This window comes from Nestor notabilis, unplaced genomic scaffold (genome assembly GCF_000696875.1).
Source record: "Nestor notabilis isolate BGI_N333 unplaced genomic scaffold, ASM69687v1 scaffold12757, whole genome shotgun sequence".
Classification (NCBI taxonomy): domain Eukaryota; kingdom Metazoa; phylum Chordata; class Aves; order Psittaciformes; family Psittacidae; genus Nestor; species Nestor notabilis.
In genome coordinates this window covers 3,211-17,412 of record NW_009936195.1, presented here as the reverse complement: position 1 = coordinate 17,412, position 14,202 = coordinate 3,211, and the positions used below count along the sequence as shown (strand labels likewise).

At 48.6% G+C, this 14,202-nt stretch overlaps 1 protein-coding gene across 1 annotated transcript; it reads left to right on the top strand.

Moving 5' to 3' along the window:
• Positions 1-8,690: 8,690 nt before the first annotated feature.
• LOC104408567 (C-C chemokine receptor type 8-like) lies at positions 8,691-11,293 on the top strand. The gene is made up of 2 exons (XM_010018217.1): positions 8,691-8,735; positions 10,223-11,293. Exons 1-2 carry the CDS (start codon positions 8,691-8,693, stop codon positions 11,291-11,293), a joined length of 1,116 nt encoding a protein of 371 aa, XP_010016519.1.
• The last annotated feature ends 2,909 nt before the right edge of the window (positions 11,294-14,202 follow it).

Below are 14,202 nucleotides of genomic sequence, written 5' to 3'. Positions count from 1 at the left end.
GCGGGAGTGTGGCTGATGCCAGTCCATGTGGCTTTAGAGAAAAGAAGCCTTTATCTGAACATCTGATGCAATTACTGGTTGATGAAGGGTACTGTGGAGAAGAGTTGGAGCTTTGACTTGGACTGCCTGCTTATTTGATGGACACAGTTCTCCAGCCCAATGCAACACAAGCCCAGCAAAGCATTACAATGGGATTCAGGATGGCTAGCTGTCAGAGCTCAAAAGCCAGACATCTGTGGAGGATGTCTCACCAAACACAGAATATGGCTTACAAAAGGTCTGTGTGAATAATGAATTGAAAGCCCCAAACTTGTCAGTATTTTCATCATTGGTCTGAAAGCTGATTGGGAATCAGAGGTGGCAGGGGAAGTGATGAAAGTTTTAGAGAATTAGACAGTAATTCAGACAGACCTGAGTAATCTGGGGCTTCTCAGATGATTCACATTGACTTTAATGTAGCCAAAGTGACATGCTTGGGAGTTGAACACCACAGACTATGTCTCAAGAGTGGGAGCACATCTGCTGGTAAGCCTGGATGCTGACATGGGCAGAGTCTGAAACACAGCCCTCAGCCAGATGTTGCAGTAAGAAAAGCTGATGCAACCCGCAGGTGCTTACAGGTGTTTAAAGAGATGCTAAATGGGAAGTGGCTTTACCACTGCAGAGCTTGGGGCTGGGGCTGTAGGAGTACTTTGGTCACACCTGATGGCATAATCTTGCTCATGTAGTGGGATTAGCCATACCAGAAACTGATGCATGGAAATTCAAACCAGAAACTTGCAAGCTAAAAATCAGATACACATTTTTAACGGTGAAAGGCAAATGACTGGAACAGACTTCAAGAAGGAAAAGAAGATTTTTGTATGTCTGAGGATCTCCACAAGAGAAAATACCAGTCTGGGATATGGGTTTAGGCCAGACACAGTGGAGGAGCTCAACCCTACAGCCCCTGATGGGCAGGGAGGCAAAGCAAACGGGCTATTGGGGCACACTCATCTTAGCAACAATGACTCTGTTCTGGTCCCCTGTGTTTGGGGACAGGGATGTTGCTATCATCAGCCAGTCTGTGCTGCCTCTGTTAAACCCTGCATGGTTTGCCTCCTTCTAACCAGTTCTTTTATGATTCCTCCTTCCCTTCCAAGTGGGTGTGTGGTGTAACCCCAGATGCATCCTTGCTCCCCGGTTCTCCAGTCCTTCCCTGATGACTTTAAGGTGAGGAAACACCTTTCTTTGGTGTTTCTTTTTTCTTCTGTGATTTATTCTCACATCAGTTGGGCCATTTCTGTGGCCCGGCAGAGTTCTTAATAATCACTTATTGCTTTGGGTGATTTCATTTATGGAGACTTGGTCCTGGACTTCGAGAGTAAGTTCTTTAAAAGAGAACAGTGCTGTGGGCTGCTTCATTATTATAGTTTCCAGCTCAAGGTGGATTCAAGGGGCAGAAGTGTGACACTGAGGCTTTCTGAAAATGAGGGCATTTAAGGTGTCCTAAATAAAGCACCCAGAAATGGAAGCCGATCAAACGACTGCTGATTAAGATAAATGTAAGTCTGAATCCTGCAGAGGCCTGTGGTCCCTTTACAAAGGTATTTTGGTCAAAGAGAGGTAAAAAATGCCCCTTCCCTCAACCAGTTCTACAGTTTTTACACCAACATCACAAACTGAATTGGAAGCAGTTTCCACCAGCTGGGGATAAAACCTACAAACTTAAACCAGTAGTCCGGGGTAAAAAATACATTTGAAAAGATCAGGCTTGGATCATGGAGGGCAGGAGAGGATCTTTTTCACCTTTCCCTAAGGCTTTATAGCATGGGAAAGTGCTTTCTTAGAGGTGCTCCATGCTAACCTGGAGACAACTGCAGGGCAGTAAGAAACCAGGGCACAAGTTTCAGCTTAACCCATCACATCAAAAGTGCATGTACTCTGATTTTGTCATGGCTTCACTTTCAGGGCATAACAAAGGCTCCTGAGCAAGTGACCATGCCAATAGTCACAGCAAGGCATTTTCCTGGGATGCCATCATTGATACCAATCATAGAATCATAGAATCTCAGACTGGTTTGGGTTGGAGGAGACCTTAAGATCACCCAGTTCCAACCCCCTGCCATGGGCAGGGACACCTCACACTAGACCACGTTGCTCTAAGCCCTGTCCAACCTGGCCTTGAACACTGCCAGGGATGGGGCATGCTTCTGAAAGGGAGCTAAATACTGGGGGGCTTCTGAAAAGTCCCACATGGCATTAGCCTGAACCTCTGGCAGTCAAAGTACCTTTAGTAATCTGGCCTATGGAGGTCAGAGCCTTAAATACCCGTTTCAGAAATGACTTACGCATTTAGGAGCCATGGCCTGACAGTATGACTCAGGCTCCCGTGTCTCCCCCGGGTCTTAAAATCAAGGTTAAAAAATCAGTGAAATGCTTCTGAAGTTTTCATCCATGACTCTCAGGGCCATGATTCTGTGGCCAGATCCAAGGGTCCTCTGCAAAGCCCCTGCAACCTGAGGTGGTTTCCAGGCCAGAAGATGGGAAATCAGGTGAATGCTGCGAGAATCATGTTGAAGAGCAGCAGTTGTATTTGTGCTCACAGAAGCTGGGGAGCACTTTATCTCAGCTGCTGGGGGACAGAGCTGCCCACAGGGCACTGGGGCCTGGGGTTGTCATTTGATTGGATGGTGATTGCCAGGATCAGGGTTTTCTTGGGAAATTTCCTTCACAGGTATGTCCTGTAGCCTGTTAGTTCCCTTTTGCCTTTCCTGCTCACAGAGTTACTTGTGACACTGTGTATTCCTATACCTGTCGCTGAGCATCATGGTGGTGTTTTCTCTTACCTGCTGTTCCTCAGGATCCCTTTTTCCCAGGCCTGCCCTTCTTAAGGAGCATTAAAATTTCTTCTTTTTTCTCTGTTGAAGGGACAGTGAAAAGAGATGAATTTTTGTAGCTATGTGCACTGTTTGTACTTGTTTATGGTTACCACTTGCCCCATCCTCTCACCACATTTATTGTGGGGCCTATTTACTTCCTGCCCCCCTTTTTTTGTTATTAATAAGCTGACATTGCTTCAGCACCCTTCAGAAAACTGAGAAGGCTGAATAGAAATGGGGCATCTCTTAAATCATCTTCTCTATTATTTTAGAGAGCATTACTTCTTCTTGACTGTGTCCAGATGAGATTTAAGTTCTGAAGTTGACAGCCCCTTCCTGGGAAGATCACATTTACTATGTGATTTACTCTCAGTTTACTAAGTGTTCCCTTTTGTCAAACTTTAGCCTTTTCCTCTCCCTTTTGGACTTTTTCTGTGCTGCTCAAACCCTCGTAATTCATTTCAGTTGCTATTTTTTATCTTCTCACCCAGTTCACTGCCTCTGTCTGGCTGCATCAACACAGGGTTTGCCCGAACAGATCTTCTGTTTCTGGATCTATGTTTATATCACACAAGCATTTAACCGGCTGCCATCACTGGATTACCCAAATGTCTCCCCCAGACCAGCAGCCATCCTTGTAACAACAACCTTCCCATGGAAATCTGAGTCACAGAGAAATTAAGTGATTTGCTCATACAGAAAGATGGGTTTCAGGGTTTCTTTTCATTTCTGCCATTCTCTTGCTGCTCTGTCCTCATCAGACACTTGCTGCCATCTCTACCAGATTTTCTGGTTCGGGCTGTCCTTCAGTGTCCGTGATGTTTGGGATGCTGGTTCACTGACTAAACCTAAAATCAAGCAACACTGGTGAGGTCTGAAATCCCTGCCAACATCTGACAAAAACCTTCCAATGAAGTAGAAGGGCTGCATCTTCCTGCTCCAGCTTTCTGGGCTAATGCTGCACACTAGTCATCTGTCAGCATGAACCAAGAAGACTTCCAGCCAGGGTGAATATTGCCACAAATAATGAGTCACAGTAAAATCTCTCTGCCCTGGGTCACTTTGATTAATAAAAGCTTTTCCCTTTCTACTACCACAGTTTGTAAACATTACCCATATCATCTTTACCCAAATTAAGTATTACTTAGATTCCAAGTACTAAGCAGTGAAGAGTTTACTTAAGTACATCAGACACCATTTCTTGTCTTCCTGCTCTGTCTAATTATAGGTCAAGTGGAATTGTCTCTTACCTTAATTCATAGCTGCAGTAAACCCCAATGTTTTCTTCAGGCAGAGCCTGTTTGGGTTTAAATGTATATTTCCTCTTCTCTAGAGCTGATGCCTACCCTATGAAACACGCGAAGTTTGGCAGGGCAGCTTCCTGGGCTGAGCTTCGTGGCTGTGCTGAGAAAGTATTAATATGCTCTGCTCTGGTCCTGCTGGCGCCTTGTGAAACTATGAAGCAGGATGCGGCCACTCTGAGGGGCAGAAGTGCTTACGGAGGACAGGACTTGCGCAGGAGAAATGCCTGAGGAGCCTCATACTTGGGGTGTAAAAGCTGCCACCCCTTGGGTTCCCCCTATCCTATGCAGAATGAGGTATTTTTGACTCAGTGCAGTGTATGCAAGCAGAAGTCTGGTATGGTCCCCTGAGCACTGGGCACACAGGATGCAGCACAGAGGAATACAGGTACAGGATGGTACAGCTGGGGCACAGGCTGGCACTGGGGACCCCTGCAGCTATATGCAACTCACTGATGGTCAGTTAAAAGAATGCAGGCCTGGAGCTGGCAAAACCGCATTTAGCAGTAACACACAGAATGAAAATAGTATCTAACATATGTAAGGGCACTGCACATAGTAAATTGGGTGTAACACGAGGTTGCAGACCAGTGAAGGCAGAAGAAGGTATCAAAGCATGTTAGGAAACATATATACCCAACCCCAAGCAGATTTGAGAGGGAAGCAGAAAACCCATCAGCAGGACCATTGTGCTGGTCCCAGGGAAGGGCTGGAGATGCTGACAGCTCACTCCAGTGTCTCCCTCCCCACCACCACACCAGCCCCTGGGTAAAACCACCAGCCTTAGGACCAAAAGCAGCAGGGAAGGGGGAATGTGCCAACATGAAAAGGGATAGAAACTTCATGTGCAAAACAATTTAAACTGCATTAGTAGTCCTCCTTTTAGTGCATCCAGCAGGTCTAGACTGATGATGACTGGAGCTTCGAGATTGCCATAACACTAACAGTCAATTCTTGGCTTTACCTACACACACGTTGTGCCTCCTTTTTGCCTGTAAACAAGGTTTTGAGCACAACATCTCTCTGCAGCCCAGGGCTTCCAGTGGACTGAAGGAGTCTGAAGGTTTAAGCATTGGCATGTTCATTAATCAAGGAGTCTACTTGGCCCCTGACACGAGCATCATGCTCAAGGTTGTGTTAGGGGTGCACCCATGACTGGGATGCCACACATCCCAGTTGGATAGCACATTTTCAGGCACGGCTAGGACGTGTGCAGTGGGGTGTGTTATGGGGATCTGAGACACAGTGTCCAGCTGGGGAATGTACCAACACCAAGGTGCTCTGGCACATGCAGGAATACAGTCCTAGAAACACCTCCAGGTCCTGTCCCTGCCTCAGATGCCAAGGGAAGTTACAATGCTTTCTCTCTAAAGTCAGTAATGCCACCTCCATATAGGCTGGGCTGGATGGGGGTTTGGGGATGGAAAGCATCTTCCAGATTGTCTGAGCAGTTGCTCATTGACTGGTGTAGTGAGTTGCCAGGCAAATATTCTTGTATAAGTTGAGTTCTGGTATTTCTGATAATTATATGCCTTTTCATGGCATTATGCTGTGTCTAGCAAAGGTTACATCCCTAACAGCCACACAGCAATATACCAGAGGTCAAACCGAGCCTCCAGCATCAGCCAAACTACAAAAGTGATGTCAGCACCCATGGAAACAATCAGGGAACCAAAACCTGGTTAAGAGTTAGCCAGGAACAGCAAAGGTACATACTGAAAAGGAAGTTTGAAGGTTAAGGAATAGGAAAGGGCCAGAGCAGCAGATCTTTAAACCTCATCTTTTTCTCTTACAGCTGGGTTTCCCTGAAGGCAGTGGCCAACCCCTGCCCTCCAACACTGCCCAGAATTCAACTGGAACCTAGCACAGAGGCTAGGTTACCCTCATGAAGAAATGAGGTTTGCCAAAAGGAGTACCCACAGGTTTTGACTGGAGGCCTTCAAATAAAAAGAAACCAAGTGAGGCTGACTCACAGACATCCTCAACACATCTCCCCAGGGACACCAAAAAGGCTTTCTGTTGTATTCTGCTGATAGTGATAACCCTAGATAAGAGTGTTGCTCATTATCATGGTGTGCACTTGTAGTGGAACATGAACAGGTATGAAATGAACACAACACTGCCTGAAAAACAGTTGCAACATCAAGAAGTATCTCTGCTCTCCATCTTCAACCTCTGTTTAACCCTCTGGTACTCAGGAAACACCTCAGGGATAAGAAAGTCTGAGAAAGCTACTGAAAGTACTTTCATTCTGGTCTTTGCATGGGGGGGAAAAGCATCTTTTGTTTCTCCAAGTTAAAAAGAGACAATGCATCTCTTGTAACCAGCAAGACTTTTTCTGGGAAGGGCTAAGGCAGACTTCGCTGCCTTCCCAACTGTGGGGCATGGGAGGGTGTCAAAGGAGGAAATCAGGGATACAGTGGTGAAGAGCAGGGAAAACCCCTTTTCTTCGTATTCCACTTCCCTCTTGAGTTGCCTTCCAAATCTGAGAACTTATTTCTTTCAACACATGGGGAGACCAGTGGTGTTTCCACAGCAGCAGCATCTCCTCCTGCTCTGTCGCCAGGCCAGCTCAGCTCAGGGAGACAGGCTGTTGCACACTTGTGCTGGCAAGTTCACACTTTGTGGACTAAAGCACTTCGTAAAGAAATGTCTGGCCTGAAAGATAAAATGCTTCAGGAGAAGAGAAGGCTCAGGGGGGACCTTATTGCTCTCCACAACTGCCTGACAGGGTGTTGTAGTGAGGTGGCCCTGCACCAGCTCCGTTGCCCTTCTCTGGCCCTGCTCCAGCACCTCAATGTCTCTCTCGTAGGGAGGGGCATATGCATGTGTATGTGGTCACATACCCTGCACAGAAATCATGTCTGTGCCTCACTTCTGCAGGAAAACCCAGCAGAGGGAGCCTCATCCCTTCATGTCACTGAAAGATGCAAGGGAGCGACAAAGCTCTGGTGCCTTTCCAGCCAATACAGCCACCACTGAGAGACACGTTTATTCTTCATTTAAAAGGTGGGAATGCAAAAATTGTCCTTTGAGAGAATAAGGAGCTATGTCTGGGGATGAAAATGTTTCCTCCCGCTTTGGAGAGGTGACAGAGGCTCAGCCAGGTCTCCTGAGATAGAATGTACCTTCCTTCCGCAGCTGGTGGCCTATTTGCCTTGCTCCCAGGCTCCCCTCAGACAGGGCTTCCTGCTGCCATGCAGGGCACAGCCAGGGTCTCCTGACAGTGGCGTGTGGCCATGTCTCTCCCCTGCACAAGAGGTGCCAGCAGCCCATGCCACTGCCATCGCTGGCGCCTGCTGACGCCTCATCCTCCCCCCATAGGCAGAGCCTGGGCTGGAGCTCAGTGAGCTGCAAGTAGAGGTGTCCTTCAGCATCTCTTTGTGCCTTTTGGGACACAGCCTGACCTCAGGAAGGGTTGTGAAGCCTCCCGTGCCGTGCGTCCCGGGAGCAGCGCTGGCTCCGAGGGTGCTCTGTGCTGCGGTGTGTGCACCCACCAGCGCAGGCACCAGAGGATGTCCTGCCACAGGCCCTGTGCAGATGCTGCAGCAGCAGCAGCAAATGCTGCTCCTCTCATGCTCAGCTCGCTGAAACGCCTCCCCGAGCACAGTGGGAGTGGGGTGAGGGTCCCAGTGTCACCCTCAGCCCCAGCTCCCGCGGGGTGGCTGCTGACCCACGCTCCCTGCTGCATCTCACAGCAGGCTCGGGGCTGCAGGCATTGCTTGTTCCTTGTGCTGGGCAGCCTGGCAGCTCCAGTTCGGAGAGGAGAGGTACAGGATTAAGGAAGCAGTAGGGCCCCAGCAGACACTTGGCTGAGGTGGAAACCCAGTAAACTGTTCAGGGCTTTACTTCAGTGTTATCTGTAAGAGTGCATGTTTTAGGAAGGAGGAGTGATACAGACTTGGCAGTGTTAGGTTTATGGTTAGAGTTGATGTGAAAGGTCTCGTCCAACCTAAATTCTATGAATCTACGATCACTTCCCTTGGGTATTTCTGTCTGTGGGTCAGTGGGTACAAGGGCGAAGGTGCCTCCCAAGGATAAATGTTAATGTGGCAGCCTTGGGCCATCCTCCACAGACGTCTTCGCCAAGAATCCCTGGAGCAGAGGAGAGGCAGCGCTGCTTCCTCTCTCCTGGCCACAGACACAGCAGAGCAGGGGCAGGAGGTGGGATGGGGGCACATCACAAGGCACAGGGGGGAAATTGCAAACCTCTTCCACTGACGTTCATAGATACGCTCAAAGTGAAAGAACATAGTGCTTATTCAGAAAACAAACCTGGCACGTTTCCGTTCCTCCGACTGTCACTGAGAGACTGAAATCATTGGCTTGGGTTTCACATGTATTTAAAGTAACACGTATCTCACAAAGGAAAAGGCTTTTTATGACTGTGCACTGCTCCAGTGAGGTCTTTGCCTGTGACTTGGTAAGGTAAATGCTGCCACCATATATGGGTGAAGGTATGCCCGCCTCTTAAAAGCTGTCATAGAAAGACATCGTTTTGGCAGTCTTTCAGACCCAGTGTTGGATTATGGAGGGGAACTTGACATACCTGCTGGGCTCTGAGGACACATCGGTGAGTCTGTCCCTGCTGGGCTGCTGTCCTGCAGGCTGAGGCTAGTAGCACATGTGAGGGGTCCAGTTTTGCCTATGGGGACACACAGTGCTGGTAGGGATGATGGGGGTTTAGAAGAAATCAGTGTGATCGTTTTTCTCAGAAAAAAAACATAGGGTGAAAATATCTTCAGCTCACGAGGCTGTGTTTGTGGAGGAAGGCTTGCTTTAAGGGCAGGGGGAGTACTAGCAGTGTCCTGTGGAGGACATCCTGACCAGGAGATGTGCTGTCATCCATCTTTACCTGTGTCACAGGGATGCTGTGGTTGCTGCTGGGGGTCTGCAAAGGGCCAGGGAGCAGGGAAAGGGCATGTTGCTGATGCTGGTGCATCCTGACAGTTGCTGGGAGAGCAAAGCCACTGGTTTTGAAAGGAAAACCTGCTGGCACAGTAAAGGCTTGGTGGGCAGGAGCTGCTGGCAGCAGCAGTTCATGCTGGCACAGCTCCTGCTGAGGAGGAGGGAGGAAGGGGCAGAAAGGCCCATCTGCTCTTTGGGAAGTTGTCCTTCAGACCAGGCCTGCCACTTCTGGTCTCACCTGGGACGGAGAAACATGCAATGTGCAGCACCCACTGGTGACCTGTGTGTGCTGGTGCCCTTACAGCTGAAAGCCTGCTGGAACTATGCAGGAACTGGTCCCATTAAATGCTATTTCTGGCACTCAGCTAACTGGAAACACAGCTTTTAGACGAGCATCAGTTCCTCCCTGAGCCCTGCTCCTTCCTGCTTTCTAAAGGAAACACAGAATAGGACCCTGAAACCTATGTTGGGGGCTCTCAGCCCCCTGGCCATGTCTATTTGTTTTCTGGTTTGGAGATGTTCGCTGTCTCTGGCTCTGGTGCCCCACCTGGACTGAGGCATGGGACTGGGCACCCCACACAGAGCTGGTGGGGAACACTGGTAACCTCTAGTTTACCACTACAGCTGTCAGAGGACCTTGCGGGGAGGACTGATCACTCATGTTTGCTCCTTGTTAGCATCATAGAATCATAGAATGGTTAGGGTTGGAAAGGACCTTAAGATCCTCCAACGCAGCTGAGGCACAGTTGTTTTGTCCTTATGGAGAGAGACTTTTTCTAAGAGCAGGTAGTGACAGAACAAGGGGAATGGCTTTAACCTGACAGAGGAGAGATTGAGATGAGCTCTTAGGCAGAAGCTCTTCCCTGTGAGGGTGCTGAGGCGCTGGCACAGGGTGCCCAGAGGAGCTGTGGCTGCCCCATCCCTGGCAGTGTTCAAGGCCAGGTTGGACACAGGGGCTTGGAGCAACCCAGTCTAGTGGAAGGTGTCCCTGGGAATGGCAGGAGGTTGGAACTGGATGAGCTTTAAGGTCCCTTCCAACCCAAACCAGTCTGGGATTCTATGCAGCCTGTTGTGAGCTGACTTGTGCCTAGTATGTATACTAAGAGTGTAATTTGGTATTTGAGCCTCATGAACTTCATTGTTCTTGAACAGGTGGGTTACATGTCCCCAACATCTAACTCCTCTGCAGTCTATGAATACAACTTCTACTACCCAGCACTGGACATCAGCTGTGATCTTGACAACATCCCAGCATTTGCATCTACCTTTTTTCCGGTGCTGTACTCCCTCCTGTTCGTGACCGGCCTCACGGGAAATGCTTTGGTCGTTTGGGTCCTAACAGTTTTCAAGAAAGTCAGGGCCATGACTGATGTGTATCTGCTGAACCTCGCCATCTCTGACCTCCTCTTTGTTTTCTCCCTCCCCTTCTTGGTTCAGTACTCCATCACAACTCAGTGGACTTTTGGAAATGCAATGTGTAAAATCGTCAGCTCAGCTTACTTCATTGGCTTCTACAGCAGCGCCTTCTTCATAACCATCATGAGCATCGACAGGTACTTGGCCATTGTCCAGTCTGTCTACGCTCTACAGGTTCGAACAACTGCTCATGGGGTTATCACCAGCCTGGTCCTTTGGGCAGTTGCCATTTTAGCATCAGCACCAGACTTAATATTTTTCCAAGAAACAAATGACAATAACCAGACTAAGTGCCTACCTCACTATCCTGATGGCAGCAATGGCTGGAGAACTTTCAGTAATTTTGAAGTCAATGTCCTGGGGTGGCTGATCCCTGTCAGTGTCCTCATTTTCTGCTACCACAGCATCTTGAAACACCTGCAGAAATGCCACACTCAGAACAAGTACAGAGCAATTAAACTGGTTTTTATTGTTGTCATCGTGTTCATCCTCTTCTGGACCCCCATCAACATTGTGCTTTTCCTGGACTCTCTGAAGAACATGTACCTCATCAATGACTGTCTGACAAGCCAAAGACTAGACCTAGCCATGGAGCTTGCTGAGGCACTCTCCTTTGTCCACTGCTGCCTCAACCCAGTCATCTATGCCTTCGTGAGTGAGAAGTTCAAGAAGCATCTCCATGAAGCTTTCAGAAAACATGCTCATTTTCTGTTGTTCTGCAAAGACTACAGTGGGCGCAGCCTGGACAAGCACTCCTCTCTGCATGCAGCATCCTCACAGTCATCTTCTCTTGGTGCTGTCTTATAGAGCTATAAGTCAAAAACTTTCATCCCGAGCAGATGACCTGAAGCTGAATAATCCTCCCAGCAGGGCATCCCCAGGGATGCACTGCTTGGGCTACCTTTTAGTATAGGAAAAGTGGAGGCAGCTGCTGCTGCTTTCTTCTTAACATGGTTGCCTTTGGGGTTCTTAATTTTGAGTGCCTGTCTTTAGCATCTTCCTCCCTTTTCCTCTGCATGTCCTGCCCTGCCTGCATTGTGAAAGGGAGGATGAAATTACCAGCAGACTTCTGCACTCTCTGAGCATCACAGAGAGGTGCCCTAGAATCATTTCTTCCCCCACCTCACATTCAGTGCTGAAAGAAACTGGTTATGTTTCCAGACTCAGGTCACTTGGCTGCTCCTTCCTTCATCTCATCAGAGTGGATTGGCTTTGTAGGCAGGGTCAAGGCTCACAGCAGGAGCGGGAACCCACTCCTTGGAGGGAAAAGGTCAGTGTTTCAGGTATGATGTGAGAGCCTGGCTTCGTTGACAGATCTGAACGAGGCTTCCAGCTCAGAAAGAGCTTAGTGAGTGAATAATTAGATAGGCAACAAAGAGACATGCTATACATGTGTTTTGCTGTAATCCATGTGGAGGAGTATCTAGGTATGATCCTGGCTCTCCAGCCACTACCAGGGCCTGCAGCTGCTAGGCTGGGAGGGTTTGGAAGTTGTAGCTTAGAAATTACACTGTGGTTGTCAAGGAAAAACCTTTATGAGAATGAATAAGTGCCCTAAGGATGAGTAGAGAAATAGCTACCAGGAGAAAAAAGATGAAGAGTTGAAAAACACTGAGTGTGAGCAGAGAGAGCAGTGAGAGTGATATGTCAAAGCTTCCTGTGGTCCTGCTTGCTGGTAAGCCACAGGCTTTCAGCAGAGCCCCAATCTGCTGGCCAAGGGGCTGGTTGTTTTGTGGATGCCCAAAACAGGGTGGAGAGTGATATAAACTGGGGTAACACACTGAGCATCCTGTAACCTGGAGGTGTCTAAAGCAGACAGCACTGGCTCGTTTGAGTGGCCAAAGGCTCCAGAGGTGCCTAAACTGCAGATTTCCAGCTAGAGGAAACTCACATTTTGCTATGAGGGAACTTTCTGAACACTTCAAGCAACTGATGTGCCAGTATAGTTGCTGCTCTGGAGTGTACAACTGGAGATGACCTCCCAGTTACTGCTCCAACTCGGTAACTGTGAATGACTGGTTTCACAGAATCATAGAATGGTTAGGGGTGGAAAGGACCTTAAGATCATCTAAAGATACATATGCAAATGGTTACCTATACATATGCATATAGATGTACATATACATACATATACACACATGCACATATGTGTATATATACACAAATATGTACACATACATATATAGCTCTCTTTTTTATATCTATAAATACTGATAAATGCAATGGTGTTAGGAAGCTTTTAGTCCTGATCTATTTCTCCCTACAAGGTACCAACATATTTGAAGTTTTATAATAAAGATACAGCATGCAATGTAATTGCACGATATTTGCACCTGAGGAACCTATTTCATCATTAATTCTTACAGCCTGTGTGTTTTCTTCTGTTCTGGGCAGTGCTACAAAACTGACAATGTCTCCAGCTGCCTCTTCTCTCCCTCCCTCTTCCTCCCCCACTGCGAAAAAGAAGCAGAGAATAGCTTATCTTTTCTTCCAGCAATTTAATTTCCTGTCAGCCTGCCCTTGCAATGTTTCCACACATTGGGCTGACTTTCTTGAGGAGAGCAGAACAAAACACAAACCACAATTATGACCAGAGGGAAAGGCTCTAGTCCCAGCAGCAGGATCACAGCCAGGCACAGCAGTCCAGCTCCTGCCTTTCAGTGGGTGCCAGATCACCCCTGGGCAAACAGGGGGGTTTTGTATGTGCAGCCACTCAGGTGTTGAGAAGGGGATTCACAGAAACTCAGGACAAAGCCAAAGGGTGGTGGACAGCCCCAGCTATCTCCCCTGCAGGCTCACAGTGTGAGCCCTCTAGATCAGACCTTGCTCAGCTGAAGCACAAGAGATGGAAACGATTTCTGCAGCCAACCCTTCTGTGAGCACTTTGGGACACGTGCTGGAGCCTGTTTGCCCAAGCTGGCAAGAGGATGGCCTTTCCTTGTGCTGCTGAGCATATCTACTAGTGGATATGTCCCTCTTTTCAGGGGTTTCACTGCTGTGGTGTAGCTGTTGGAGTGAGAGGGTTATCCAGGGCTTCCTCACAAGGGTTGTGAGCCTGTGGTGTGAGTGCAGCATGAATGTGCAGAGCTTTCTCTGCAGTCTTTCACTTCTCTAGTTCTCACTGAAGTCTAAAGGGCACCTTTCCCCTGCTGCCACCTCAGCGCCGCTTGCAAACCCTTCCAGTGGGGAGCCAGGAGACGCTTTCTGCAGCTCACAGGATTTCCTGCCTGATGCAGCTGCCTTCCTCCACTGCAGCAGCAACACCAGGAGCACTGAGCTGGACCTGACCTCAGCTTCTCCTCACAGCCCCGCTGCTTTGAGCTGCTGCTGCCGCCTTCCTGTGCAAAGGAAGTAGGCGAGACCCACATCCGGAGGCTGCACAGGACCTGCCCTGAGTTGCTGTGGGTAGCCAGGAATATCATTGCAGACCTCAGAGCTCCTCTCCTTCCTGAAGGGAGAAGCCTGGGAGCAGTCTGCTGCCCTGCCAGTGTCTGTGAGGGCACTGAGAGCACAGGAGAGCAGGAGGCATCTTCCTGCATCTGTGCAAGCTTGAGGGTAGTGCCACATTTTAGGGTCATCCCAAGAACTGGGAGCACAAGAAGGACCCAGCTGCTAAGGCTAGTCCATCATGGAATCACAGACTGGTTTGGGCTGGAAACGACTTCAAGATCATCCAGTTCCAACCCCCTGCCATGGACCCCATGTCTGTTCACCTG

Bases quoted from the DNA above. Each gene is read 5' to 3' on its own strand.
- LOC104408567 (XM_010018217.1), top strand. From the start codon at position 8,691: ATGGAGGGGAACTTGACATACCTGCTGGGCTCTGAGGACACATCG. The intron at 8,736-10,222 runs GTGAGTCTGTCC...GTTCTTGAACAG, and splicing joins TGGGCTCTGAGGACACATCG to GTGGGTTACATGTCCCCAAC.